We start from the raw sequence: 23896 nt of genomic DNA, 5'->3' as shown, positions 1-23896 counted from the left end.
ATGCTAAGGGACTTCAGGTCTGGCAGGACCTGGCCAGCCGGCAGCCTCTGAGAAGGGCCCAAGCCGGGGGTGGGGGGGAGCTGACCGACCGGGGGGCCTTGTGGTTAGACCCATCGGGCCTCTGCGCCCAGGCCTGGCCCCGGGGGGCAGCAGTACAAAAGGCGGGAGGCGAGGCGTCCCTTCATCGTGGCGGCGTACACGGGATTCGGCCGCCGGCCACTCCCCGCTCTCCTCCCTGCACGCAGGATGCGGGAAGCCTCCTCTCGCCCCAAGCGGGAGTACAAGCCCAAGCCCCGGGAGCCCTTCGACCTCGGGGAGCCCGAGCAGTCCAACGGGGGCTTCCCCTGTGCCACGGCGCCCAAGATCACAGGTAAGGAGCGGGGAGGGGGCCGCCCCCCAGTCGGCTGCCCCCCCAAACCGCAGAGCCAGGCCCCGCCCAGGGTCTTCAACCCCCTCTGTGCTTTGTGTGTGAGCAGCTTCGTCTTCCTTCCGATCTTCTGAGAAGCCCATCCGGACCCCCAGCAGGAGCATGCGTGAGTGTCCCGCAGGCGTGGCCCCGCCCTTACATGCTCCCCGCCTGCTAGTCCTGCTAGTCCGTTTCAGGAGGGCCTCCCTCCTCCCCTCCTCCCCTCCTCCGGTAGGAGTGGACACCCCTGCTGCCAGTCCTCTCAGCCCGTCTCAGGGGGCGGGGGGGGGGGGGGGGGGGACTCGGCGCCGGGCCCAGGCGGGACGCCCCCCCATCGGCGTGAGTGTCCAGCAGGCTCCGGGCCCTCTGAGTGGCACGGTCATTCTGTCACCCCGATGCCCCCGGGCAGCCCTAGCTCTTCCCAGGAGCGTTTTGGTGACCACTCGTGGAGCCCATTCCCATCCCTCGCCCCTGGTTCTTCCTGACAAAGCTGGGCGGGCAGGAGGAAGGAGCAGCTGCCCTTCGGGGGACAGGAGCCCGGGGGGGGGGGGGGGGGACGGGGAGCGGGGGGAGGAGCCAGCGGTCTGAGCAAGCCCCACCCCCAGCCCCGCTGGACCAGCCGAGCTGCAAGGCTCTGTACGACTTCGAGCCCGAGAACGCCGGGGAGCTGGGCTTCCACGAGGGTGACGTCATCACGCTGACCAACCAGATCGACGAGAACTGGTACGAGGGCATGCTCCACGGCCAGTCGGGCTTCTTCCCCCTCAGCTACGTGGAGGTGCTGGTGCCCCTGCCTCAGTGACCGCGTCGGCCCCGTCCACGTCGGCCTTCTGCAGCCGGGGCGGCGCCCGCAGGCGCTCCCCGTGGGGGAAGGCGGGCCTCGCTGGGCCAGCAGGGCTGGATGTCGGGGAGGGGCCCGCTTCCACGAGGGCCCCCCCCACCCCCCACCCCGCGGTCCCCGCCCCAGGCGGCAGTCTGGGGGCCGGGCAGTATTTTCGCTCCCCGACCCCGCGCCCCGAGGGGGCGAACACTAAGGTGCTCTTAGAAACACTAACTTCCTCCCACGCCTCCAGGAGCGGGTAACTCCAGGTGGGCCCCCTCACTCTCACACGCGCGTGCACACACACACACACACACACACCCCTCCCCCCCCCTCCCCCAGGAGACCTGCCCTGAACAGGAGGAGATGGGGGTTCTGAGCAGGACCCCTGGCCGACACTCACCACCCTGCTTTTCAATTCACCCACAACACTCCTTCCCAGCCCCAACTCCAGGGCTCCCCAGGCCCTGGCACACCCGTGGATGCCGCCTCCCTGGGGAGAGATGAGCCTGGGGTCCTCAGGGTTCCCCTAAGGCCGGCCCTCTCGGAGCAGCCTCTGAGGTGCCGTCGTCTCCCTCCTCCAGTGCCCTCCACCCTGCCCCGCACCCCCTCCTCGCCTCCCAAGTGTAGGGTGCCCCGCCCCAGATAAGCACACCGGACGATCCTCTGACACGAACCGCCACCACCAGCCGTGCCCACGGCACACGTGTGCACCACAGACGGGACCACAGGAGTCTTGTGGCCTCTGTCCTGCAGGTGGTCCCAGACCCCTGGGACCACCCTGCGGAGGGTCACAGGCGCCTCCCCGATCCCAAGCCAGCCACTGCCCCCACCGCCGACAGCGGCCCCAGCCATCTTCCTACAGACAGACCAAGGCAGGCAGCCGCCCCGACCAACAGAGCCGAGCCCCGCAGCTACTTCCTCTCTTGCCTGACCCAAAAATTGGCGCAACTAGGGGACCTCGGGACTGGATCACATTCCCCTCCTCTTACGACCTTGCAAAGGCCCCGGGGACACCTGGCTCTGAGGCCCCCTCATTGCCATTACATGGGGGAAGCACAGACCTCCCAGCAGACATGAGCGGTGGAACCTGGGCCACAATCGGCAGATCGAAATGTAATCCTGATTTTTTTTTTTTTTAAGTATTAAATGTCTCTTTCTACAGCCTCTTGCTTCGTGTGGTGCAGGGTGGGTCTTCCTCCCTGGCTCTCTGTGAGTGTCCAGGGGAGCCGGGGGAAAAGTCATTTGCCCAGCCACCAGCACAGGCATCATGTCCTCCAGATGTCCCTGCAGCCCCAGAAGCCTGCAACATGGGCGCTCGGAGCGTCCCCTCCTGTACCGCTGCCCAGACAGCAGCCCATGTGCTCAGGGACGAGTGCAGGGGGCTCCCCCTCCCCCCAGGGTGAGACACACACCCAGGCTATTTGCTTCTGTCTTTTATTATCCGTGCCCCAACCACCGCACAGCTAAGTTGCACAGGAACAGAGCGGCACAGCCCCCAAGAGAACCCCCTGGTCCTAGTCCCCCTCAGCCCAAACCACGGGGGCGGGGGGGGGGGGGGAATCAGAGTCTGACCAAGAGGCCCCCTCCAGGCCCTGGCAGGCGGGGCCTCAGCTCCCTTGTTTAAGAAGGCTGTAAACCTGCTCCAGCACGTGGCACAGGCCCTGGTCCTTGGGTGTCCTGCTGGCCAGGGAGATCTGAAAGGAGCAGGGCTGGTGCCTCAGGGCTGTGCCCGGTGGTCCTGGCCTCACCGGCTCCCCTCCATCCGGGCAGAGGCTCTCCTAACCGACTCACACGGTAGCGTCCCCAAGACAAAGTTCTATGTTTAAATGAGGAGGCCCGCTCACACGGAATGTTCTGGGTTTGGGGAGAGGACTATCTGCACACTCCAAATCCTACATTCTTCCTAGCTGCCTCCTGCCTAGGCTCTCACACCCTCTGCGCCGGGGGCTGCCCCCCGCCCCACCAGCCCAGCAATGGGGTGGAAGTGACCCGTGGCAGCCGGAAGCTCTGGTCACTCTTGAAGTTTGAGCAAAACAAGCAAACGTGCAAAACTGCATTTCTCTACAAGGCAGGAAGCCAGTCAGACACCCCCGAGGCCGCCGAGCGCCTCAGCGTCCCACTGGCTGCAGGGCCGGCGAGCTGGAGAGACCTCTGCTCGCCTCAGCTCTGCCGGCGCTTGAGGCTCTGAATCGGACCCCGGCCCCTTGTGCGCTCGGGTGGGCGCCCATGCCGTGACATAGGGCCCAGTGTGGCTTCTCCATCCCCACGGCCCAGGGCCTGCGGGTTCTCCCCTTTCTAGCTGCTCTTGAATAGCTCTCCCCGTCACTGTCACCCCCCAGCTGTGACCCAACAAGGCTGTTGGCAGCATTGACACCCAGCTGAAATAACACGGAACTTAGGACACTGTTTCTCAGGCCGCCCGCGGGTGGATTCTCACGGGCTCCCCCCACATTGTCTTCCTACGGAGTCTGCACGAGACAGGGGACACGAGTCTTACCTTCAGCTTGTCGAGGTACGTGTGCTCCTGGCTCCAGGGCTCCTGGAACCTCACGAGGTCAGGGGCGCCCTTGTAGAATTCCACCAGCAGCATCTGGGGGACAGGGGGCCGATGGGACTCCTCGCTCCCGCCCCCCCCACCCGTGCCAGGTGCCGGGGAGACAGCGGTGGGCAGCCTGTGGGGCTTCAGTCCCATATGGCACGTAGGCGCCCAGGACCCCAAGGGAGACCACCCACTGAGGAGTGCCACCAGGGAGCTCAGCAGGAGGCCCCTGGAGGGGCACCGAAGTAGCCCCAGGCAGAGGGAGGCACACTGAGTGTGTGAGAGGGAAGGGCCCCGAGTGTCGCACAAGCCTGACCCGGACCCCTTGCGCAGCCTCATCCAAACAGTATCCGGGATCCCACAGGTGTGACCAACTAGCTTTTTTCAAACGCCACTTGAAACATTGACACTAAAAAACAGCTGGGGGACCACCTCAAGTCCCCTCACGTGCCTCCATTTGGAGAATCAGTGCAGGTGCAGAGGCCCGAGGCGGGGGCACCTCCGGTAACTTCCAGAACAGCAAGGCCAGGTAGGGGGAGCAGGTGGGCAAGGATCAGGGACTTGAGCCTAAAGCCACAGGTGATTTTCAGCCCCGGACGAGGAGTCTGGCCTATGCCCCGACGTGGCGCATTCAGCCACCCTGAGTCCTCCAGTCTCGCCACCGACCAGCGGGGCCCTTCAGCCCCACCCGCCCCTCTCAGGGGCCCTGTGCGCCCCACCCGGGAGTGAGCTCACCATCTCATGAAGGATGTCATTAGTCAGGAAGTTGTCCTGGACGTAGGCCATCTCCACGTCCATAGGGATGCCGTAGTCACTGGGCCTTTGCTGGCAGGGACACGAGCCAGTCACGCCCAGCCTCCGATCCCACGAGGGGATGCGTCCTGGGCCAGCAGTCAGAGAATCACACTGCGACCAGGTTCAGAGCCACGTGGATCCTCCACGGAAGGCTGCAGTGCGACTCCGGAAGTGGCATGGCCCTGCCCCCAGCAAGAGAGGCCGCCAAGCGAGCCACGCACCCGGGAATGGCTTCCCAAGCCCGATTTCTGACCCCGGGACAGATGTGGGGAATGGCACTCGGCAGAGTTGGGGAGGGAGGCCGTGTTAGTATCAAGGGCTCCACGTGATGCCCGCGCCTTTTCAACATCCAGGCCCTCTCGGGAGCCCGGGACAGCACGACGGTTATGGTCCCATTTCACGGGGGGAAACGGAGGTCCCCGATCCCCTAAATGAGACCAGAACCAGAGTCCTGGCCACGGACCATCGACAGGCCCCTCCTGGCCCGCAGCGCCGCGACCCTGCCCTCCCCCCACAGCCCCGCCTACCTCGGGGGGCGGCATCACCCAGAAGGGGGAGATCTTAGACTCGGGGCCCGGGTTGCCAGAGTAGTAAGGGGCTGCGGGAGGACAGCGAGAGTGGCGACCGCCTGGAGGGGTCGGCGGCCCCGAAGCGCCACGCGCGCGCGCACACGGACGCACGCGCAGGACGCACGCATGCGCACGCGCGCGGCCCAGGCCTTACCGCAGAGCAGGGCGAGGCAGGGCTGGAAGCCGTTGCTGGAGCCCTGCAGCCGCAGCTGGTAGTCCATCTGCGAGTCGATGTCCTGCAGCGACGGGAGCGCGGGGCTGTGCGGGTGGCTGTGGTACCAGCCCACCAGGGACAGGCCCCGCAGGAGCAGGCTCTGGTAGATCTGGGGGCACAGGCGAGGCTGCAGTAGAGCCGGGGGCTCCCCCAGCCCTCGTGCGCGCTCACCCCTCCCAGCGCACCTGCCGCATCCCATCCCCATTCGAGGCCAGCACTTAATTTGTGCCTGCCGTGTGCCTGGCCTGGGGACACAGCGGCACCAAGACAGAGCCCGCCCCCACCGTCTAGGAGGCCAGGGGAGGGGGAACAGTCAACAAATACATAAAAAGATGCGCCTGTCGGGGCGCCTGGGTGGCGCAGTCGGTTAAGCGTCCGACTTCAGCCAGGTCACCATCTCGCGGTCCGGGAGTTCGAGCCCCGCGTCAGGCTCTGGGCTGATGGCTCAGAGCCTGGAGCCTGTTTCCGATTCTGTGTCTCCCTCTCTCTCTGCCCCTCTCCCATTCATGCTCTGTCTCTCTCTGTCCCCCCAAAAAAATAAACGTTGAAAAAAAAATTTTTTTTTAAATAAAAATAAAAAAAAAAAGATGCGTCTGTCACAAAGCAAACGTTTATTTTAGGCAGGCCGTATCGCCAATTCCTGGCTCGCAGCGGGCACTCAAACAGTTAAACAGATAGGAGGATGTGTGTGTGCACTTGGGCGGGAGCAGGCATTTCTGGATGCCTTCAGCAAGCAGAGGCAAGTGCTGGCGTAAGGAGCAAGAAAGAGGCGGGCCGAGAGACGTGCGTGCAGAAGCCGCACCTATTCGCCTGTCCCCATGGGTCACTGCCGGTGCCAGAAGGTGGGTGTGGTGCACGTTGCACAGCGCCAGGCACATACAAAGCACCACTAGGACACCGCTGTTGAGAATGGCAGCTAATATTCACTGGGCTCTTCCTACGTGCCAGGCACGGCCTGGAAACCGGGGCTCGGGGTAAAGAGGGCGGGGCCACCTGCGCAGAGGAAGCAGGACCACGGACAGGGTCACAGCCACGGGGCGGGCGCTCACACACACTCTTCCGCACGCTCGTTTTTTGCACTACTAGCCACCGGGACAGGGTAGCCAGGACAGCTGTGTCCACACGAGCCCTCCCTACAACGCCCTGGCCCCCCGTGCCCCCTCACCTCCTCTTCCATGGTGGCCGCCATATCCGCGTCCCCCAGCCGGCTCCGGCAGGGGAAGGCTCTCAGCACCGTGAGCACTGTGCAGAGGCGAAGAGAAGGTGTAGACATCAACCCCAGCCCCAGACACCCCCCTGCCCACCTGGCCCCAAATACCCACTCTGGCTGTTGATGTCCCAGCGGCCCCCCAGGTACCCCACGACCTCGCTTCGAGTCAGGTGGCTGTGGAAGTCCTGGGGAGGGGACGGACACCAGAAGAGCGGCTCAGGCGGCGGCCCAGCCCCAAGCGCCTCTCCTCGGGGCCAGAGCCCTTGCAATGTGCCGGGACCACCCCATCGGCCTCCTCCTTCGTTCACTGATTGAGTGCCTACTGTTTAGCAGCAGTGAACAAAACAGAAAAGGTCCCTGCCCTCATAAGGGCCAACCTCCCAGGGACCCCTTCCAGGTGCCCCAGCCACCTGCCCAGGTCTGGCCCTTGGCCCTCAAGGGACAAGGTGACGGCTGGGCACACACCAGCAGGAACAGCACGTTGCTGGAGATGGCCACGTTGAACGGCTGGAACTTGTTGATGGCAGCAAAGGATGTTACTTCCACCAGGGTGTGGGGGTTCCTGTAGGAGCCAGAGGGTCCCGCAGCTTCAGGAACTCAGCCCCGAGCTAGCTCCCCCGGCCCCCAGAGCCAGCGCTGAGGGTGTGAGGCCTTGGGTCCCCCCCCCCCACACCCGCAAGAGCTAGTGAAACCTGGGGGCGGGGGTGTGGCGGGCACAGGGTGTGTCTGACCTGGCAGAGTCTCGACTGCCCAGCATGCAATACCGCACAGGCACCCGGATCTTGTTTTCCACCCGCTTCCCAGGGGGCACGGCCTCTGTGGAGTGGGCGAGGGGGGAAAAGGCAGCCTCAATCCCTCCCAGCCCAGAAGTGGAAAACAAAGACAAGGCGGCCCAAGAAAAAACCTCCAGAGAGAGATCAGGTGGCAGGTTAACAAACTGGAAAAAAGGAGATTAAAATACCAGAGGAAGGGCTTAGGAAATCAGGGAAGGACCCCAGGAAACCAGGCAGGGGGCCAAAGGAACCAGGCACTGAGGCAGCGAAATCCTATAGGGGAGCGTGGAAATCAGGCAGCATAGTGAAGAAATCGGACCATGGGACCAAGAAATCCAGCATTAGAGCTTAAGAAGCCAGGCAGGGGGGTGGGGGGCGCTGGGGGGCTCAGTCCGTTGAGCACCAGACTCTTGATTGCGGCTCAGGTCATGATCTCAGTGTTTGTGGGTTGAGCCCTGACTCAGGCTCTGCACTGACTGCACAGAGCCTGCTTGGGATTGTCCCCCCCCCCACCCCTCCCCTGCTCACGATCTCTCTCTCTCTCTTAAAATAAATAAACATTAAAAAAAAAAAAAAGAAGTCAGGCCGCGAGAAAGAAATTAGGCAGTAGAACTAGGAAGTCCGCCAGGCATGTTGGGAGTGCTGAGAAAAACGCAAGATCTGCCCCCCCCCCCCCAGCCACCTCCTCACCCGAGTTCTGCCCGCCTCCTGCCCTCCTCTAAGCCTCTCACCTGGGTGCGCAGGCTCCAAGGGTCCCTTGGCAGGTAGCCTCCGACTCTTGTCCTCAGTGGAGACCCCTGCCAGAACCTCCTCCTCTTCTTCCTCCATCAACAGCTCCTCCTCCTCCCCTTCGCTGGCCGGGCTCTGGTGGGGGCAGGGCGGGGTGGGTGGCAGGACCCTCAGCTGGGTACCACCCACCCTCCTCACCAAGTTCCACTCAGACCTTCAGCTGGCCTTAGGGTCCTGCCATTGCCCCAGGGGCCCACTAGAGGGAGCGAGTGAGCACAGGCGGCCTGAGGTCCTGGTGCCGCTCAGATCTGAGCACCTTCCAGCAGCTGCCGGGCGGAGTTTCAAACCTCTCCTCCGCTTTTACAAGCTGTGCAGCTTCTAGCAAGCGCCCTAACCTCTCTGAGCTCTGTTCTCCTCATCTGTAAAAAAGGGGCTAATGACCTCCAGCGCACAGGGACAGCATCAGGGTGAAATCAAATAATGCCTGCAAGGCAATTAGCACACCTCCTGTCGATCCGTTCACTGAGCAAGCAAGTGCTTATAGGGATTATTTTACCAGATTCTCTCAATAATCTCTCCTGATCTGCCCTCACCTGCCCCTGCTGGGGTGACCTCTCAGTGTCCAAAACCCAACAGGCACATGGTCTCTGTACTCTTCCTCCTCGCCGCAGGGTCCGGCTGGTCCTGGCTCCTTCTTCTGGGAGCGCCCCAGGGACCCAGCTTCCCTCCCATCTCTCCAGTCCCCTCCGTCTCCCACCCCTCCCCGGTGTGCAGGCTGGGTCCTCGGGTTTCTTCTCTCCCTACCTGCTCCCCTCCGGGGCAGTCTCCTCCACTCTTGGGACTGGAACCCTGTCTCTGGCCTGACCACCCCCACAGTCCTATCTCCAGCCCAAGCCTCCCCTGAGCTCCAGACTCAGCGTCCGGCTGATCCTGGAAGTCTCGGCGGGGGGGGGGGGGGGGGGGGGGGGGGGGGGGGGCAGGGGGGGCGGGGGAGAGGCGGGGGGGCGGGGGGGGGCGGCGGGGGTGCTCCCAGGCACCTCCACTCAGCTCTATAACCACGCCGCACCTGACTGTCTCCCAATCCTCCCCAATCCCCATGGCAGCCTCATCCATCCACTTGCTCGGAACAAAACATCTCTTAACACCAACATCTATCTGATGCAACCGCAAATCCAGTGAGATCCACTTTCAAAATCAGCCAAAACTTGCCCGCTTCTTGATCCATCAATTGTCCGCCCGGTCCACCCCATCATCTCCTGCCCGGACCAGGTTCTGTCACCTGCATCCTCGTCCCCAACTTTCACCCGGGCCACCCCCCAGTCTTTGTGCCAGACGGCGGCCACCAGGGGGCGCATGTGGGCACCTGAGTCAGGTCTGCCCATCCTCTCTGCCTTCCTGGGCTCCCACCCACCTCAGGGAAAAAGCCCAAGTCCTCCCCGCCTGTTTCCAGCCTGACATCGGCCCTGCAGATGTCCGATCTGCCAGCAAGATATACATACATGATACATACGGATACTGTTAGCATCTTCATTTACATACGAAGGAGAATTAGCACCCAGAGACGACCCTAGGCCAAGCTCACCAGCTGGTGAATATTCAAAGATGTTATTACTATCATAGCATTAGAAACTCTCCCCCATCTGGTCCCTGCCACTGTCTCCAGTCCCCTCAGCTGCTTAAGACACGTGAGCCTCAGGCTGTATCCACTGATCATGGTTCCCCAAGCGCTGTGTGGCTTCCTACCTCCGCGGCTCTGCGGTCTTTGGCTCCCTCTGAAAACTCCCTTCGCCTCGCTCTGACAAACTTCTGGTCATCCCACAGGGCCCAGCTCCAATGTGCTCACTCTGGGTACTCCTTATCCAACAGCGCTTCAGGAGGCTGAGGGACTCACCTCATCGGCAGCAGCCGTGGGAATGTGCAGCTGGTGTCGCCGGAGCCAGGCCGCCTTGTACTTGTCCAGTTTCTGGCCCTTGTACTTGACAGAGGCCCAGCCACAGCCGGACTTCTTGGCTGGGTTCACCAGCTTCTTGCAGTGGGTGGCCCAGGCGCTGGGTGAGTTGAACACCTGTCCCGTTTCCTGCCACACGATCCTCCCGTCGGGCTGTAGGTCTCCCATGAACTTCTTCCCCTGCAGTAACAGCAGCCTGGCTGCACCCAGGCCCTGGTACCCACCAAGCCACCTCCAGGAAGTCCTCCCTGACTCCCCCCCCCCCCCGCCCTGCTCCCCGGAGCTTGGCACCCACTTCTGCCCACAGCATCCCTCCCAGGAAACTGACCAGCTTACATGCCTCCCGGTCCCTGTATGTCCACAGTCAGTCCTCATCAGCCTAGATTAAAACTGCCCAGCTCTGTGTCTGCCCACCCGCTCACTGGACCGTGAGCCCCCAAAGGGCAGGGACAGGGCCTGCTTGGTCCCTAACACACAGCACACAGCCTGGCACACAGCAAGTGCTCCATTCATGAACTGCCCCCACTCACAAGGCCCAAGGAAACAGCAGCAAACGTGTAAAGCATAGTGTAGCAGGCTGCCTGCTGGGCGCTGTATTCCTTTGACCCTCCTACAACCCCGCGACAGGAAAAATAAAAACCCATTTTATAGATGAGGAAACCAGGATATGGAGAGGTTGAGTAAGGTCACACAGCCAGGAAAGCGGTGGTGTCCTCTCCGAGCCTCAGTTTCTCCTCTGTGGAATGGGCTGTTTGGTAAACGATGCCCTGCAGCCCAGAAGGGTTCGTGCTGGGTCTGGATGCTTGTTTCAATTTCTCCTCCCCACACCTGGGCTTGGCCGGTGGGAGGAGAGCTCTGGGCCTCAGTTTCCCCCTCCTGCCCCAGCCGGACGGGATGGGGGGTAGGGGACGCTCACCAAGTAGTAGATGGACAGCACCCCGGCGCCGGGCTCCAGTAGCGCATCTTTAAGGAGCACCCGCAGCGTGACCGCGCGCCGGGTGAGCGCGCCCCCGGGCCCGCCGCAGCCCCCCGGGCCCGCCCCGGATCCGGCCCCGCCGCCGCCGCCCCCGCCCCCGCCCCCGCCGCCTCCGCTGCGCGCGCCGCCAGCTCCAGCCGGCCTCTCGGGGTCCTCGGCCTCTGCCTCGTCCTCGTCCTCATCCGGTGCCTCCTCGCCCGCGCCACCCGCCGGGGACAGCGGCTCCGGAGCTGCGGGCAGCGACAAGCTGCAAGGGGCCGCGCGCCCCCAGCCGCCCCGGCCTCTCGACCCCACCCCGCCCCCCCCCCCCCCCCCCGGACCCCCAGCCGGGCCCGCCGTACCTGCCATGGCCGCTCCGCCCCAAGCGCCCCGCGCCCTGCGCCCCGTGCGACTTGCGCGCCGCCGGCTCTTTCTTCCCGGCACGTGACACGGCTCCGCCCCGAGGGGGAGGGGCCCCAGCCTGGGGGCGGGAGGGGGGCTCGGCCTGCCCGCGCGAGCCGGGACCCGGAGGCCTCGCGCCTGTCCACGGGCAGAGCCGGGGAGTCATCCCTCCGGGACCATCGGGAAAACGGAGGCTCGAGGCCACCTTCCGTGGGAGGCGCGTGGCAACCTACCAAGCGGGGAAACTGAGGCCCCGGGCCTTTCGCTTTCGGGGAACTAGTGGCTCCACTGGGGCGGCCTGTTATTGGATTTAGACCCGGAGCTGGGGGGCGCGGGGGACTCAGTTCACTAGAACCGGGCGGGGTGGGACACTTGAGGGACCAGAAGTCTCAGCTGTGGAGACCAGGGGAGAAACCCCCGGAGAACGAGCCACAGCGCCCTGGGGCTGCAGGCCGAATGGGGAAGGGCTAAAGCGCCCAAGGCGGAGCGCCCGGCTGGCTCAGTCCGTAAAGCAGGCGCCTGTTGATCTCGGGGCTGTAAGTTCGAGTTCCATGTTGGGTGTAGAGACTACTTTAAAAATAAAAAAAATTTAAGTAATAATAAAAATAAATAAAGCGCCTGAGCCGGACGTCAGTCTCTAAAGGGTTAACTCCCATTCCCCTGGGCCGATTCCACGGTTGGGCCCAAGCGGAGCCCAACAACCAATTATAGGAGGGTCATTTAAACTTCAACCAATAGGCAGCAGTCGTGGGATTCCCTCCAGCCAATCAATGTGAAACCGCTGCTTCCGCCAAACGCGTAGCCCTCGGCCAATCACAGGAGCCCCCGGGCCTCACGTATCCTTTCAGTTGCAGAGTGTGGTCCTGTGCCAGCCAATCAGATCCCGGGTCAGAACGTGCCCTCAGGCTGGCACGCCCCCCGACTTCCCACGCCTCCTCGCGCCTGGCTGTCGGAGGCGGAGCCGAGTTGGGTGTTCGCGGATCGGTTTCAGTGCCGTCCTTTGTCCCTGGTCCCTGGCCCAAGACCTTTGCTCTGAGGCGCAGCGGCACCTCCCAGGACTAGGAGTCCCCAGGCCCTGGCAGGGCTGCAAGCCGGGGGTGGGGCCTTTCCGAAACTGCTGGGAGTTACGGGCTCGGCTCAACCCCGGACCGGTGTACTCCTCCCAGTTTGAAAGCGGGGACGGGACGTTGGGGGAGGGGAGGATGTTATGGGACGGTGGTCTGCAATCAACGGACCTGGCTCCAGATCCTGGTCCACCACATCCCAGCCCTGTGACTTTGGCCAAGTGGCTCCGCGTCTCTGTTTCACCATGGGGACGATCATAATGACTCCCTCAAGGTTGTTAACGAATGGGGCATCACAAGAATTAAGAGCTGGACAAATGGGAATTAATACTCTTTTTTTGTCAAGCCCACGCCTCCTGCTGCAGTTTCCCCACACAGACACCCCCCACCGCAGGTCCAGCCACCAACTGGGCATGCCCCAGCAGCCCTGGACTCTTGACCTCAGTTTAGTCCCCCATGTCCTTGCCCACGTTCCTTTGACTCTGTTCCCCAAATCCTGGACCGGACCTCCTCCTCCCAGCTGGGCCCTGGTCATCACCTTGAGCCTCAGACCTCTATACACAGCCTCCACCTCATCCACCTTCCACACTGGCCCCAGAGGGATCTTACCAAAATGCAACTGTGACCACCTCCCTCCCCTACTCTAAATCCTTCTATGGCTCCCATTGCCTTTGATAAATACAATTAAAACAAACTGCTGTGACCTTATTAACCATTTATGGCACCCCCTTTTGAAAAATTTTTTAACTAAATTTAATTTTTTTTTTTTAATATTCATTTTTGAGGGAGAGAGCAAGTGTGAGCACTAGTCGAGGAGAGGCAGAGAGAGACAGAATCCCAAGCAGGTTCCACGCCCAGTGTGGAGCCTGATGCAGGGCTCTATCCCAGGACCCCGGGAGCATGACCCGAGCCGAAATCAGACACTCAACTAACTGAGCCACCCAGGTGCCTCTATGGCATCCCTTTATGGCAGGCATTGTTATTAACTTTATTAGTTCATCAGATGAAAAGATTGCCAAGTCACACGGCTCTTGAGTGGATTGCAAAGGCTATTTTTTGCTATGTGTATAAAGTCCAGGCAGCCCTCTAATGATTAAGGAAATTGAATTTGTAATTTTAAGACTCCTCAAAAATAAATCTCCGTGCCCACATGGAGGATTGTACCAAAGATTCAAAGAATTAACACCACTTTTTTAAAAAAATGTCTTCCAGAAGCTTGAAGAGGAGGGAACATTTTCCAATTCATTTAAATTTTTTTTGAGAGAGAGAGAGTGCGTACGTAAGCGGGGGAGGAGAAGAGAGTGAGAGAGAGAAAAGAGAATCCCAAGCAGGCTCCACACTGTCAGCGCAGATCCCTTCCCAGGGCGAGCTGAAATTAAGAGTCAGACACTTAGGCGACTGAGCCACCCAGGCGCGCGCCCCCCACCCCCCAATTCACTTTATGAAGCTAGCATTACCCTGAAACCAACACCAGATGAGGACGATACAAAAACATTTTAAAAAGAAAGAAAAGGACAGACCGTATTCCTCATGATTACAGGCACGCACACACACAAAAAATCGCTAACAAAATATTAGGAAGTAGAATTTGGCCATATATAAAAAGAATTACACACCATGACTGAGTGGGGTTTACTCCAGGGATGCATAGCGGGTTCAGTATTCAGGAATCAATCCATCAATGTTAGCCATCATATTTAACAGGCTGTGGTCGTGGAATAACGGTTCCCTAAAGATGTTCACATTCTAATCCTCAGGACCTGTAAATGTGTTAGATTACATGGCAAAGGGGATTTAAGGTGCAGATGGAACTTAAATTTCTAATCAACTGCCTTGAAGATAAAGAAATTAGCCTGGATTGGCTGGGTGGGGGCGATGCCATCACAGGGGTCCTTAAAAGCAGACGACAGTAGTCACAACAGAAGAAATTCGGAGTGATGTGATGTAAGGATTCTGCCTGTATTTGCTGGTTTTGGAGATGGAGAAAGGGGACCATGAGTCAAGGAACCCAAGAAGCTTCTAGAAACTGGAAAAGGCAGGGAAATCGAGTCATCTTCTGAGCCTCCAGGAAAGAATGCATCTCTGGCAACCCCTTGATTTCGGTTCTGTGAGATCCACGAAATACATTTGTGTCGTTTTAAGCCTCCACGCTTGAGGTAATTTGTCAGAGCAGCCACAGGAAACTAACGCGCAAACTAAGGAAGAAAGGTCTCCGACAAGATCATTTCAACTGATACAGAAAAGGCACTGGACAAAACTCAACACCCATGCCTGGTAAAAACTCTCAGCAAACTAGAAACAGATGGAAAGCAACTCACCTGCAGTTAACATTGTACTTCTGGTGGCTCATGGGAAGAGGGCAAACTATTAACAGTACCGGGAATTTGGAAGTTGTTTCCAACCCTCATGGATGACGCTGAGAGAGAGAGAGGCAAACCAAGAAATGGACGGCTTAAACAAAATTTTTTTGGGGGGCGCCTGGGTGGCGCAGTCGGTTAAGCGTCCGACTTCAGCCAGGTCACGATCTCGCGGTCCGGCAGTTCGAGCCCCGCGTCGGGCTCTGGGCTGAGGGCTCGGAGCCTGGAGCCTGTTTCCGATTCTGTGTCTCCCTCTCTCTCTGCCCCTCCCCCGTTCATGCTCTGTCTCTCTCTGTCCCAAAAATAAAATAAAAACGTTGAAAAAAAGAATGAAGGGGAAAGGAGAGGAGGGGAGGGGAGGGGAGGGGAGGGAAGGGATTCTTAACTACAGAGAACAAACAGCTGGTTACCAGAGGAGAGGTGGGGGGGGAGGGGATGGGTGACATAGGTGATGGGGACAAAGGAGTGCACTTGTCCTGATGAGCACTGGGTGTTGTACGGAAGGCAGTGTTGAATAACTATATGGTACACCTGAAACTAATATTCCTGAAATTTAAATAAAAGCTTCAAAGAGTTTTTAAAATGTTTATTTGGGGGAGGGGGGCAGGGGCAAAGAGGGAGGGGAGGCAGAGGGTCCTAAGCGATCCTAAGCGGGCCCTGTGCTGACAGCAGAGAGCCAGACGCAGGGCTGGAACTCAGGAGCTGTGAGATCCTGACCTGAGCCTAAGTCCAAAGGTTAACTGACTGAGCCACCCAGGCGCCCCTTAATAGATATTAAGGCGCCCCTTAGATACATTTTTTTTAAAACTGGAGATGCCTGGGTGGCTCAGCAGGTGGTGGCTCAGTTGACTCTTGTCAAAGAGTTGACATGTCCTGTCTGCTCCCAGTGACACACAGGTGCGATTCCTATCAAAATCCCAGTAAGATTTTTTTTTTTTTTTTTGGAGATTTAGGGAAGATTGGTATAGCAGGCAGGCAGCTTAAGGGGCAACGCAGACCTTCATGCGATGTCCCTGTTGTGTCCTCTCTGGACACACGCACTGCCACGCGGGCACCAGGCTCCTCCCTTTCTCACATCCAGACCTTTGCTTAGGCAGGTCCCTCCTCCCGGGGCGCCCTCTGCCCAGTCCCCGCTCAGCACTGAGAGCCTCCCAGTAGCTCCCTCCTCCCCAGCTCCAGCGGGCCTCCCAGACTCCTTGGGGAGACCAGAGAGGCTGGGATTTCCCTAGGACCTGCCTGGCCCAGCACCCGCCCAGCACCTGGCAGGGGAGGGAGCTGGGGAGCTGACAGAAGAGAAAATTCCCCTGGAACCGGTTTCTCTGCTTCCTGGCCCAGCTGGGGCACCCACCCCAGGGAGAGGCCAAGGCCAAAGACCCGGGCCACCATGGCCTCAGCCCTAAGCCCACCCCGGGTCCCCAAACCCAAAGGCGCTCTACCTTCACACTACTACGAGAACTTTCTGGAGAAGAAGGGACCCTGTGACCGGGTAAGGCACTGCTGGGCTCCTGGGTGGCTGCACTCACCTCTCTGAGCCTGGATCTTCACACCTGGCCGAGGGGGCGGGGTGGGTAGTGGCTGGGGCCGGGCGCCTGCTGGGGGTGCTGGAAAAGGTTCTGCCCACCCTCTGGCTGTCTCTGACTCTGGTCTATCTCTTTCTCTGTGTCTCTCCCTGCCTGTCTGCCTCCCTCTGTCTCCCTCTTGGTCTCTCTTCTCTTTCTCTTGGATACAAACAGATCAGGGACTTCCCCCAGGAAGTGGAAAACCTTCTGGCTCCCAGGTCCCAGCCCCACACTAACCTTGAGCCGAGCCTCAGCTGCGGGGGGGGGGGGGGGGGGGGGGGGGGTGGGGTCGGTCAAGGCCAGGAGAGATAGCTGAGGGGGCCGCATCTGGCAGGACCAGAGACGGATGCAAGCCCAGTCCCTCCTTCCCTGAGGCGCCCCACCCCCCACACTTGTCTCATCTTCTGCTACAACCCCAAACACCCACCCACTGCGTTCCCTGGCCACCCCCACCGCCACTGCGGATTGCGGTCCCCTCCTCCTTTCCTTGTGCCTCCAAGTGCCCACCCCCCGCCGCCCCCCCTCAGGCCTACACACCATCTAGGCCACAGGGGTCCCCACGTCTTCCTGACTCCCAGGCCTTGTGCAAGGGACTCCCCATCGTTGTGCCTCGGTTTTCTCTATTACACAATGGGTATAGTAGGGCCGTAACCATGGTTACTGGAGAAGGGGTCTGGGGTCCTGACTCCGCAAGCACTGTTCACTGGTATTAACGCACCCAATTCTTTCAGCGGCCTCTGCGGTAGGTTCCTCTTTATCGCCATTTCATGGGTGGGGAAACTGAGGCACGGAGAGCTTAAATACCTTGTGCAATGGCGTATAGTGGGTACACGACAAAGCAGGTCTGACCTGCTGAGTTTAATCACTTACTGCTCTGCTCCCAGGGCCGAGCACATGGTAAGTCCTCAGTAAATGTCACTTAAATGTATCTACGGACAGATGGGTAGGTGGATGGATGGGTATGTCGATGGTTGGACAGACATAGAGATGGATGGGTGGCTGGGTAGATAAGTGGATGAACAGATGAATGGGCAGGCAGATGGACAGATGGACAGGTGGACTGATGATGGCTACTGGGCATCAATATGAAAACTATCCTCATTATCATTACGGACTAATGAAAGTACCTCCTCCTCCCGGAAGTTTTCCCGGATTTCCCAGTTGGAGGGCCTTTCTCCAGATCTCAAGGCCTAGGGTTTGTCCCTCTCGGGGTACTGATTACTCTTCCCTGGAAGATTTAGTATCTATGCTTTCTTTTTAGTTTTTAAACGTTTATTTATTTTTGAGAGACAGACAGTGTGTGAGTGGGGGAGGGGCAGAGAGAGAGAGGAGGGAGGCACAGAATCGGAAGCAGGCTCCAGGCTCCGAGGAGCTGTCAGCGCAGAGCCCGACGCGGGGCTCGAACCCACGAACTGTGAGATCGTGACCTGAGCTGAGGTTGGACGCTCAACCGACTGAGCCCCCCCAGGCACCCGAGTATCTATGCTTTCTATATTCTTCTGGAAGACAACCTATTTAGAAACAGAAGCCATGTCCCAGGTCGTATTTTGCCTCTGCAACAGAACTGGGTGCAGAGTAGATGTTCAGGGAATATTTGCTGGAAAAAAAACCAAACAAACCCATTCTGTTACCATCTGAGCTGTATCAGCCCCCTTGGACCACCAGAGAGGACATTTATAATTCAGAATCCTGGGGGCAAATCCTGAATCAGCAATAACTTCCAGAGTCCAGAACCTTGTGAAATTCTGAGACCGCAGACTCAGGCCCACAGGAGATCCCAATACATATTTACGGGGTGGACAAGGAGAAGGGGGTGTATGTGTGTGAAAATGGGTACATAGATGGGTGGGTGGGTGGACGGTTAGTTCAACTTACTCCTGGATCTCCTACCTCTGTACACTGGCCAGGGGCGGGGCGGAGGCGGGGCGCTGCTCTGCATTCCCCATTCCATCAAGGAGGATTCTTTGGTCCTTTCTCAAAGAACAACAGATCCCCAGAAGTTGGGCCATGGATGGGGAGGGCCTCCCAGAGAAGGCGACGTTCGTTCAAAGACCCAAAGCAGGTGATGAAGGAAACTGATGATCTGGGGAAAGAGTCTCCAGGCAGAGGAAACGGCCAGTGCCAAGGTCCTGAGGCAGGAGTGGGTGCCATGGAGGTACCCGGATTTCCCTTCTCACCTCCTTCTCTTTCTCTACCTTTGGTCCCCAGGATTACAAGAAATTCTGGGCAGGCCTCAAGGGTTGCACTCTCTATTTCTATAATAGCAATCGGGACTCCCAGGTAAGGAGGGGAATGAGCTGGTCGCCCCCCCCTCCCCACCCCCCTCCTTTAACCTCAGGGACCAAGCATAGAGGGCGGGTGTTTCGGCCAAGCCAGAGGGCCTGGGGAGCCACAAGCCTGGTGCTCAGACCCCTGCTTCCGGATCCGCAGCACGTGGAGAAGTTAGACCTAACGGCACTTGTGAAGCTCACAGATGACCCACCCTGGGGAAGCTCCCGAGACCCAGGCATCCATTTCAGCCTGGTCCTCCGGAACCAGGAGATCAGGTTCAAGGTAGGCCCCTCCCTCCTTGTCACACTTACCACTAACACACACTAGCATGGAGTCGCACGGAGGCTACCGCTGGGTTGGTGACACTGGCCGAGTCACTTGACTTCTCTAGGCCTTGGGTTCTTCGCCTGCAGAATGGGACAGTACATAGGGAGGAGCCAGAACAGCACGCCAGCCGCAAGGATGGACCCCCCCCCCCCCCGCCCCCCCCCCCCGGCCATCGTTCAACCTTGCAGCTAAGGTTATCGAGCGCCTCCCGTGTGCCAGACATTCTGCCGGTTGCAGTGAACAGGACACTTAAAACTCCTCCCCGTTGTGGAGTTTGCAGTCGAGCGGGCGAGGCACACAGTACACAATACAAGTGCGTAAAACGTATCTGGAGGGGCAGGCGGCAGGAGACGCTTGGAAAAAGCGCTAGGGAATGGACGCAGCGCGCTCAGGGTTACCATGTTAGACAGGGCGACCGGGGAAAGCCTCACCGAGACCCGCAGGTGAGGGAACCGGCTCGTAGATACCTGTGCAAAGGCTCTTGTGAGTCTGAAGAGCCGGGAGGAAGAAGAGGAGGGGGGAGGGGGGAGGAGCGGAAGGCTGCTGGGCAGCGGGAGGGAGGGGGAGAGACGGAGGGAGGAGGGCAGGGAGGGGACAGGGCGTGGGGTGCAGGGCTTTGTGGGCCCTAGGGAGGACTTGGGCTTTTACCCCAAAGCAGACGGGAGCCCGGGGAGGGTTTAGAGCATTGGAGATACAGGATCTGATTTGTATTGTTTTCAAACTTGACGCAGTAACATTAAAGAATTCTATCCCACTTTCCTGAGGACTTATGATGTCCAGACATCCTAAAGTAACCCGGGTCCCAACTCGTTTAATCTTCAAAAGAACCCTTGGAAAACAGTGGCTATTATTCCTCGTTCCCATTTCACAGATGAATTGACCGAGGCTCATCGCCATGGGCTCTTTTTCTGTCCCTCCGCAGGTAGAGAGCCTGGAGTCTCGGGAGATGTGGAAAGGCTTCATCCTGACGGTGGTAGAGGTAAGACTGGGTGCCTCCTCGGGGACCCTCTTTTGTCCTTCGACGCCACAGTCCTCAACCAGGCCCCCAGAGTCTCCTACACGGGTCTCACGCTGGCGGCCTCTGAGCCCAACGCAGCCCGCAGCCCGCAACGGCTTCTGTTTTTGCCAACAGTGTTAAAACTGGGAAAGTGATCTGCCATTATTTAGGAGCCAGGAGTTTTTGTCAACATTCCTGATCTCTGCTTTAGTCCTTTGTCCCCTGTCTGGCCCCGCAGCCTGTAGAGTTTTGAGAGCCTACATTCGAGCATCTGATCTGTCCTTCGCCTCCCTGAAGTCTCTTCACCCCTGCCCTGAGGAGGCGCAGGGTCGCTCTGGAGCCCCCAGGCCCGGGTTCCCATCCTGGCTGCCTGGGCCCGCACCCCGACCTCAGGGTGTCCCCTCGGTGACGCGGGCACCAGCCGCCCGTGCCCTGACGTCCAGGCGCCCTCGGGTGCCTCATCGCCCCTCAGCTCCGCATCCCGTCCAACCTGACCCTGCTGCCCGGACACCTGTACATGATGGCCGAGGCCCTGGCCAAAGAGGAGGCGCGCCGCGCGCTCGAGGTGCCCTCGTGAGTGCCCCGCCGGGCCGCGCAGCCCCGGGACGGCGGCGGGCGGAGGCGCGGGGCCCGAGGGGCGGCCGGCGGGGTCTGCGGGGAATCCCGTCTTCCGGGACGAGGTCCACGTGCCGGGGGCGGGGCTCCGCGGGAGGGTGTGGCCGCGCCCCAGGGGCGGGGCCTGCGCGGAGTGAGGGACGCGTCCGCCCCAGCTGCTTCCTGAAGGTGAGCCGGCTGGAGGCGCAGCTGCTCCTGGAGCGCTACCCCGAGTGCGGAAACCTGCTGCTGCGGCCCAGCGGGGACGGAACGGGCGGCGTGTCGGTCACCACGCGCCAGACGCTCAATGGGTGCGCATGCGCGGCGCCGGGATGGGCGGAGGGACGCGGTCTCCGGGGGGCGGGGCCAGAGTTCGGGGGGGGGGGCGTGGGATCCCGAGGCCGGCCCCTCCCCGGAATGGGGGGGTGGGGTCCACGCCTGGGGGCGGAGCCAAGGGCCGGACGAAGGACCCCTTTGGGGGAGTGGTTAGATCCTGAGGCGGGGGCGGGACTCTATAGGTGAGGTCAGACCCTTGGGTGAGGATGGGCTCTTCGGGGCGGAATCGGGGCCGGGTCTGGACCTCCGGAGCAAGGAAGAAATCAAATCCAGGGGTGGTAACCAGCCCTTTGGGCGGAATCAGGACTTGTGGGTGGAGTCATAGGCCGGTCTTCCCCTTGAACCAGGGTGGTTGAATCAGGCTTTGGAGGTCCACTTTGGGGACGGATCAGAGCCTGGCCCTAAATCCTTCTTTGGGATAGCCAGGTGAAGGGTAGGGCCACATCGAAGGCGGAGTTAGAATCCACGGGGCGGGGCCAGAGGAGGGGCGGGGGCTCCCGGGGTGGCGCCATCAGGGCGCGGCCATCCTTAGGGGCAGTGCCAAGACAGCGGCGGGGTCTTCCTGGGGGGCGGGGGTGTGCAGTCAGTAGAGGGCCTGATTCTCCTGGGAGAGTCACGCCAGGTCGGGGCACGGTCACTGTGCGGAGGTCCAGGTTAGCCCCTCCGTGGGGGCGGAGCCAGGACGAGGGGCGGGTTCCTCCTGGGCCTGCGCCAGCCCCCTCACTCACCACTTCCTGGGCAGGTCGTCGGTGGTCCGGCACTACAAGGTGAAGCACGAGGGCCCCAAGTATGTGATCGACGTGGAGGAGCCGGTGAGCGTTGGGCTGGGGTACTGGAAAACGCGGGGGGGGGGGGGTCTGCGCCCCTTCCCCAGCAGCCCCGACTGCGACCTCTACCCGCCTCCAGTTCTCCTGCGACTCACTCGACGCAGTGGTCAACTATTTCGTGACACGCACCAAGAAATCGCTGGTGCCCTTCCTGCCAGACGAGGACTATGAGAAGGTGCTAGGTGAGTGCGGCCTCAGGGAACTCCGGGAACCCAGTACGTGCCTCTCCCTCCCCTGCCCCCACGGGGCACCCCTGGATCAACCCCCAGCCGCCGCGCCTCCTCTAGGACCACTCTCTGTTCCAGGCTACTTGGAGGCGGATAACGAGAACGGCGAGAGTGTGTGGGTGGCACGCGAGGCCCCCGCGCCCCGAGGCCCAGGTGATGCCCCCGCCCTGCAGCCACCGCTGGGCCATAGTGCAGAGAGACCTGGGACCCACATGGCGCCGCCCGTGTCCAGTCTTGGACCCAGAGTTACAAGGACCCAGAAGTTACCCAGACCCTGCCCTCCGGGTTGTGGAGCGGGGGACAGAGCTGGACACACTTCCAGCCCTGTGGGGTTGAACCTGGGGCTGAAGACAGCGGTGCCTAGAGTTGGGGAGAGAAAGGGGGGAGGCTTCCTGGAGGAGGCGCTGTTTGCTTAAGGCCTCAAAGGATTTCAGTAGGTTGAGATGGGCAATGGAGGGGAGGGAGGGCTCACCTGGAGCGACATCTACCCAGAGATGGGAACCGGGGTGGCTATTGAGAAAGGGGTGGGGGGGGGGGGAATCCCATTTACAAGGCGGGAAGACGATGCTAGGAAGGCCTCTGGGCTGAGCAGACGCTGGGGGGCCCCTTGTGCACAGTGGGCACGAATGTGCACACATACACACACCTTAAGCCACAATCGCGTGTGTGGACACGAATGCTCACTGGCGAGCACAAATTTGGTCACGTATAGGCACGTGGGTGCACACGCTAACGCGGACAAATACTAGCACCCTCGCGGTGTCAGGCACGTATCCACGCATTCAGGTGCGCGTACAAACCCTCTGCCTGCATTCAACTGTGCAGATTCACTCGGTGTGCCAGATTATGCGACACAGGGACACAGACACCGACTCCTGGGTGAGCGTGTGTAAGAACCACGCACGCGCAGGGTCACACGCGTGAATCTGGCGACTGCGTTTCTCACCAGGTCCCGCACCCCCCTCGGGTGGCCCCAGGCAGCTGCCTCCCGTGCCCGTCACACCCGTGTCGAGCCCGAACAAGCTCACCCCACTCCCGAACGAGGATGAGAACTACGTGATCCCCATCGCACACGCCCCAGCCGCCACCTACGTGAACGGGGACGGTAGGTGGGGGCGGGGGGGGGGGGGGAGACGGGGACAGGGGAGGAGGCTGAAAGGTAGACGTGACGTGACGTGCCACACCTTTGTCCACACAGTGACTTCCCCTAGTTGGCCGGTCATCCGGAAGCTCAAGAAGGTGGCAAAGGTTCAGGCAAAGCCTCCAAAGCTGCCAAAGCCACCTGTTGCGCCCAAGCCAGGTAGGGGTCCCGCCCCCAAGCCCTTCCCTTGTCCGGTGGAGAGCCGGCCTCAGTCCCTCCTCTGCCCCCTCCTCCAGAGCCCCAAGGCCTCAACGGCGGCCTGGCCAAGAAACCGGCGGGCAACTCAGCGCAGGCTTTCTTCCCCGCGACAGGTGAGGCGTTTGGGGGTCCGTGCGGCCGGTGACCCGTGCTGTCACGCGGGACCCACACTCCGAAGGGCCCCACGCTTGGCTTAACGCTGTGCGGTCTTGAAACCCCTCAAGGCTTTTGAATAGATTTTCATTTTTCACGGGGCCCACAGATTCTGCGGGTGGGGTGGGGGGACAGCGTGGGCTGGGGACCCCTGATGCGGCTGAAGTCCCCCCGCTCCCCCCCCCCAACCAGGCCTGGCGGATTTGACCGCCGAGCTGGAAGAGAAACTGCGGAGGAGACGGGCGCCGGAACACTCGGCCAGACACGCTGGGGACCTGTGAGCCAGAGAGGCAGACCCCCCCCTCCCAGAATAAAAGCTCAAGTGACCCCAGGGCCTCTGCGTCTGGCCTGGGGGGGGGGGCGGGAGGCAGTGGGGGTCTGGTAGACGTCTGCCCACAGCTGGCCCCTCTTAGCAAAACCTGCCACCCGGCCCTACAAGAGAAGCCCACTTTACAGCCAGGAAAGCCGAGGTCCAGAAAGGT

The 23896-nt window shown here is 60.6% G+C and overlaps 3 protein-coding genes and 1 long non-coding RNA gene across 12 annotated transcripts in view; 2 read left to right on the top strand and 2 right to left on the bottom strand.

Moving 5' to 3' along the window:
• Nucleotides 1–2390, top strand: part of SH3GL1 (SH3 domain containing GRB2 like 1, endophilin A2) — a 30899-nt gene extending 28509 nt beyond the window's left edge. For both annotated transcript variants that reach the window (XM_047841794.1, XM_047841786.1), the window contains exons 8-10: nt 246–370; nt 477–533; nt 1012–2390. In XM_047841794.1, coding sequence (XP_047697750.1) covers nt 246–370; nt 477–533; nt 1012–1208 — 379 coding nt within the window. In that variant the 3' untranslated portion in view covers nt 1209–2390. The remainder of the gene's footprint in view (nt 1–245; nt 371–476; nt 534–1011) is intronic.
• Nucleotides 2391–2645: 255 nt separating this feature from the next.
• On the bottom strand, nt 2646–11400 carry MPND (MPN domain containing). Of its 6 annotated transcripts, none has more exons than XM_047841728.1 (13): nt 11324–11400; nt 10923–11212; nt 9950–10186; nt 8061–8193; nt 7288–7372; nt 7022–7118; nt 6669–6741; nt 6512–6588; nt 5287–5473; nt 5091–5161; nt 4504–4593; nt 3727–3819; nt 2646–2923 (listed from the first exon to the last, which is right to left on the bottom strand). In XM_047841728.1, the coding sequence occupies exons 1-13, from the start codon at nt 11328–11330 to the stop codon at nt 2837–2839; spliced, it is 1527 nt and encodes a 508-aa protein (XP_047697684.1). In that variant the 5' UTR covers nt 11331–11400; the 3' UTR covers nt 2646–2836. The 6 variants fall into 6 exon arrangements, 5 of the variants coding, with proteins under 5 accessions (XP_047697684.1, XP_047697704.1, XP_047697713.1 ...); XM_047841748.1 differs by having other exon boundaries at nt 5287–5455; XM_047841757.1 differs by having other exon boundaries at nt 5287–5368.
• Nucleotides 11401–15916: 4516 nt separating this feature from the next.
• On the top strand, nt 15917–23741 carry STAP2 (signal transducing adaptor family member 2). 3 transcript variants are annotated; one of them, XM_047850523.1, is made up of 13 exons: nt 15921–16270; nt 18552–18623; nt 18774–18896; nt 19864–19920; nt 20411–20511; nt 20709–20843; nt 21611–21680; nt 21775–21877; nt 22001–22075; nt 22872–23027; nt 23121–23222; nt 23300–23374; nt 23607–23741. In XM_047850523.1, the coding sequence occupies exons 1-13, from the start codon at nt 16169–16171 to the stop codon at nt 23693–23695; spliced, it is 1260 nt and encodes a 419-aa protein (XP_047706479.1). In that variant the 5' UTR covers nt 15921–16168; the 3' UTR covers nt 23696–23741. The 3 variants fall into 3 exon arrangements, with proteins under 3 accessions (XP_047706480.1, XP_047706478.1, XP_047706479.1); XM_047850522.1 differs by having other exon boundaries at nt 15919–16270; nt 18552–18896; XM_047850524.1 differs by lacking the exons at nt 23121–23222; nt 23300–23374; nt 23607–23741 and having other exon boundaries at nt 15917–16270; nt 18552–18896; nt 22001–22355; nt 22872–23010.
• Nucleotides 17692–20818, bottom strand: LOC125160980 (uncharacterized). Its single transcript, XR_007150423.1, has 3 exons — nt 19123–20818; nt 18234–19021; nt 17692–17940 (listed from the first exon to the last, which is right to left on the bottom strand). It is a non-coding gene; the product is annotated as an uncharacterized LOC125160980 (long non-coding RNA).
• Nucleotides 23742–23896: the final 155 nt, after the last annotated feature.

This window comes from Prionailurus viverrinus, chromosome A2 (assembly GCF_022837055.1).
Source record: "Prionailurus viverrinus isolate Anna chromosome A2, UM_Priviv_1.0, whole genome shotgun sequence".
In the NCBI taxonomy this organism is placed as follows: domain Eukaryota; kingdom Metazoa; phylum Chordata; class Mammalia; order Carnivora; family Felidae; genus Prionailurus; species Prionailurus viverrinus.
The sequence above is the reverse complement of the archived record's forward strand: the minus strand, read 5'-3'. Positions and strand labels throughout refer to the sequence as shown.

What these genes read in the sequence shown, in the direction of transcription:
- STAP2 (XM_047850522.1), top strand. Translation starts at nt 16,169, where the DNA reads ATGGCCTCAGCCCTAAGCCCACCCCGGGTCCCCAAACCCAAAGGCGCT. An exon ending in AGAAGGGACCCTGTGACCGG is followed by an intron (nt 16,271 to 18,551) that starts GTAAGGCACTGC and finishes TTTGGTCCCCAG; the next exon opens with GATTACAAGAAATTCTGGGC. An exon ending in ACGCGCCAGACGCTCAATGG is followed by an intron (nt 20,844 to 21,610) that starts GTGCGCATGCGC and finishes CTTCCTGGGCAG; the next exon opens with GTCGTCGGTGGTCCGGCACT.
- MPND (XM_047841728.1), bottom strand. An exon ending in TGCTGTCCATCTACTACTTG is followed by an intron (nt 10,187 to 10,922) that starts GTGAGCGTCCCC and finishes CTGTTACTGCAG; the next exon opens with GGGAAGAAGTTCATGGGAGA. An exon ending in CCACGGCTGCTGCCGATGAG is followed by an intron (nt 8,194 to 9,949) that starts GTGAGTCCCTCA and finishes TGCCCCCACCAG; the next exon opens with AGCCCGGCCAGCGAAGGGGA.